This window comes from Helianthus annuus, chromosome 14 (genome assembly GCF_002127325.2).
Source record: "Helianthus annuus cultivar XRQ/B chromosome 14, HanXRQr2.0-SUNRISE, whole genome shotgun sequence".
Taxonomy (NCBI): domain Eukaryota; kingdom Viridiplantae; phylum Streptophyta; class Magnoliopsida; order Asterales; family Asteraceae; genus Helianthus; species Helianthus annuus.
The window spans coordinates 113132023-113135359 of NC_035446.2; the positions used below are offsets into that span (position 1 = coordinate 113132023).

The 3337-nt window shown below is 43.3% G+C and overlaps 1 protein-coding gene across 1 annotated transcript; it reads right to left on the bottom strand.

Annotated features, from left to right (window-relative positions):
* Positions 1 to 204: 204 nt before the first annotated feature.
* Positions 205 to 2115, bottom strand: LOC110907175. Its single transcript, XM_022152196.1, has 2 exons — positions 1188 to 2115; positions 205 to 1079 (listed from the first exon to the last, which is right to left on the bottom strand). Exons 1-2 carry the CDS (start codon positions 2113 to 2115, stop codon positions 205 to 207), a joined length of 1803 nt encoding a protein of 600 aa, XP_022007888.1.
* Positions 2116 to 3337: the final 1222 nt, after the last annotated feature.

Sequence of the window (3337 nt, forward strand, 5' to 3'; positions counted from 1 at the left end):
CATTTAGCGTATGCAACAAGCCCTTTTAAACCCCCCAATAGCTTGGGAGGACGAGCAGGTCTCGTGAGGGTTATATAGGGAACACACCCACAACGTTCATTTAACTACTAAAATGAAATAACAACGTCATACAATAACAAAAGTACAAAGAAAAACTAAAACTAATTGCGAAAGAAAATATACAACAACAATTGACTTACCACCTCATGGTGGTCGAATGGCGTGCTTGCCGCCTACGAACTCCTCGAAATCATCCACCGGTGATTCATACCATTTGTTGCCAAACGGTCCAAACTTCCTCACCTCCTCTTCCTTCTTCTTTTCTAGAGGTGACTTCGTCGCCTTCTTTTTCTTGACCGTCTTCTTCTTTGTTTCTCCAAACCTACCAACCATAGCACACACCTTTTTGTTTGGATTCATGTCCTTTTTAAGACACTTATCCTCACCGAGCGGGTTAGTGAAATTTGGAAAAACATTTAAATTTAATTCCCGGTCCCCAAACTTCATGCTTACTGTTCCCGTTGCACAATTTATTATGGCATTAGCAGTTGCCAAGAACGGTCTACCCAAGATAACTACCGGTTGGGTATCCTCAACACACCCAACATAGTCTACTACCAAAAAGTCAACTGGGTAGTAGCAATCATCCACCTTAACAATCACATCCTCCACCATCCCCCTTGGATGCGTGGGAGTCTGATCGGCCAATACCACGGGAATATCAAAATTTTTTAATGGACCAAAATCGTATTGGTCATACAAACTCCCGGGTAAAATGCTCACACAAGCTCCAAGATCGAGGAGCGCCCTCTTAATTTTGAAGGTTCCAATTTGAATTGGAATAAGTGGATCTCCCGGATCTTGAGCTTTTTGAGGAATGGCACTCGATAGAACGGCACTAACATGTGATATCAAATCAACCGGTTCGGGTAATTTGTTGTGTCGTCTTTCGATGCTTAACTCCTTTAAGCATTCCACATGAGCCGGAACCTTTTTAATGTCATCGAGTAACAGTAAATTAATTTTTGCTTGTTTAAAATTTTCCCACCTCTCATCCTTCGGTGGGTACCGTTCCTCAACTTTTGATGCATTAATCGGTTTAATTTGATTTAAACAATTTTCACAAAAAGAATTTTTATTCATTTTTTCAATTTTAATTTGTGAAATCGTTTCTTGTTCATTTTTACTTTCCAACTCATCTCTTGTATTTCCCACTACACCATCAACGCATTGTGGTGGAATGCTTTCAACACTACTACAAACCTCATCATTTGAAAGAAGACTTACCGCGCTAATATGCACATTCCTCACATTGCCCGTGCTTGAAATTTGATGCTTAGGGTTCACCGTGGTGTCACTTGGGAGCTTTCCCATGCTCCCCCTCATTTGTGCCATTTCCTCCGCAAGTTGGCCCACTTGTTTTGCTAATGCTTCATGCGATTTGTCCCGAATTTCATTCTCTTTCTTGGACTCTTGCATCATCGAAAGCATTGCATCCATCTTTGCATTCAAATCACCACCACCTCCTTGATTATTCGTCAACCCGTGACCATCTTGGTTGTAACCTCTTTGGCGAGTTTGGTGCGAATACCCGCCTTGACTTCCAGATTGGAAATTCGGATTCATTTGGTTAAAGGCATTACCATACCTAAAGTTAGGATGGTTCCTCAACCCGCGGTGGTAAGTGTTAGAGTTCATATCATATTGCCTTCGGTCCCCATACACTTGATTCACCTCCACGGTGGCTTGACAATTCTCGGTCCGGTGACCGATGTCACCACATTCTTCACATACGCTATAGTGTACCGCACCCACTTCCTTCTTCTTCATGCGGGCCAATTCCCGCTCCAACATATCAATCCGATCCTTAGAACTTGCATCACGATCGGGCCATGACCTTGAGGTAGGGTGCTTTTTGGCTCGGTCGGCCGATTCCTTTTCCTTTGACCGTTTGCTCATCCGCTCCAAAAACTCCCAATCATCATCTTCGTGGTTGCTTAGAAGGGTCCCATTGCTCGTTGATTCAAGTCGGTTCCATGTGTTGTCGTCCAAACCCCGTACAAAGCATTTGACCAATTCCCACTTTTCTATTTGATGATGTGGGCACTTTCGCATCAACTCCCTAAATCTTGTGAAGGCTTATTGCAACGGTTCGCCCGAAAATTGGCAAAAATACCTAATTTCATCATGAGCATCGTCGGTCTTTGCCATTGAATAATACTCATCCAGAAAAGCTTGTTGCATTTCTCCCCATGTGCGAATGCTATTGGCCGGAAGTGTAAGGAACCATTGCTTCGCTTTGCCTTTCAATGAAAATTGGAACAAGCGAAGTTTGACCTCCTCTAGTGCGAAGTTATGCCCCCCAATAGTGTTGCAAATGGAAGAAAACTCCGCCAAATGTGTGTACGGTTCGTCGTTAGACCTTCCATTAAAATGAGGAAGTATGTTGATGTAATGTGGTTTACAATCAAACATCCTCCTCTCACAAACGATTGGTGAATCATTTTCGGTGACCACCGGCCTAAAATGATCATTCACTCCCCGTGGAGGTTGTTGACGACGATAGGGACCGTTAACTTCTTGATCACCCACTCTTCGGTTATCCCTTCTATCATCTCTTCCTTCATTCCTTCTATCATCCCTTCTCTCATCCCTTCCTTGATTCCTACCTTGGTTACCTCTTTGATTGCCACCCCCCACAAAATGAGGGATTCGGTTATGGTGAGCATTGTTTTTATTGTTGCGACCCCCACCATTCCGGTTTCGTTGATAATCATTTCGTGGTTGACGGTTGTTCTCGTAACCATCATTTCTTCCTTCCCCATAACCATAATCGTCATCCCCAACGTAGTTGGCATTTTGTTAGCCAAATTCTTCATCTTCATATCTTCTTGCATTATGGCCATTACCCCGATTTATGTATCCCCAATCTTCATCATCGTCCACTCGATCATCATAGTAACTCCCATCATCCGAGTTTTCTGTATGAATGCTTAAATGTTCCGGCGATTGATAACCGGGAACACTATAAGATTCGTCATCGGGGATTGCATTCCTCAAGTCATCAATATTGAAAAATGGGTCTTCATCCGCGGGATTGCCGCGATCACGATTACCTCTACGATCGGAATTGACATACCCATCATCAAGGTTGATGGGTAAAGAAGCTTGTCGATGAAGGTTTTGTTGTTGGGGTGTTCGTTGGTTGTTATTGGGATTTTGGTTTCTAAAAGGTGGTGTGGGTGGTCTAGAGTTGACGTTACCACCCGGTTGCTCTTGAGGTATAGGTTGGGCGTTTTGAGCGGGATTGAAGTTACTTCGGTATTGATATTGGTTC

Coding starts and splice junctions, on each gene's coding strand:
- LOC110907175 (XM_022152196.1), bottom strand. CDS start 2,115: ATGCGAAAGTGCCCACATCATCAAATAGAAAAGTGGGAATTGGTCAAA. Junction 1,080..1,187: donor TACAAGAGATGAGTTGGAAA/GTAAAAATGAAC, acceptor ATGCATCAAAAG/TTGAGGAACGGTACCCACCG.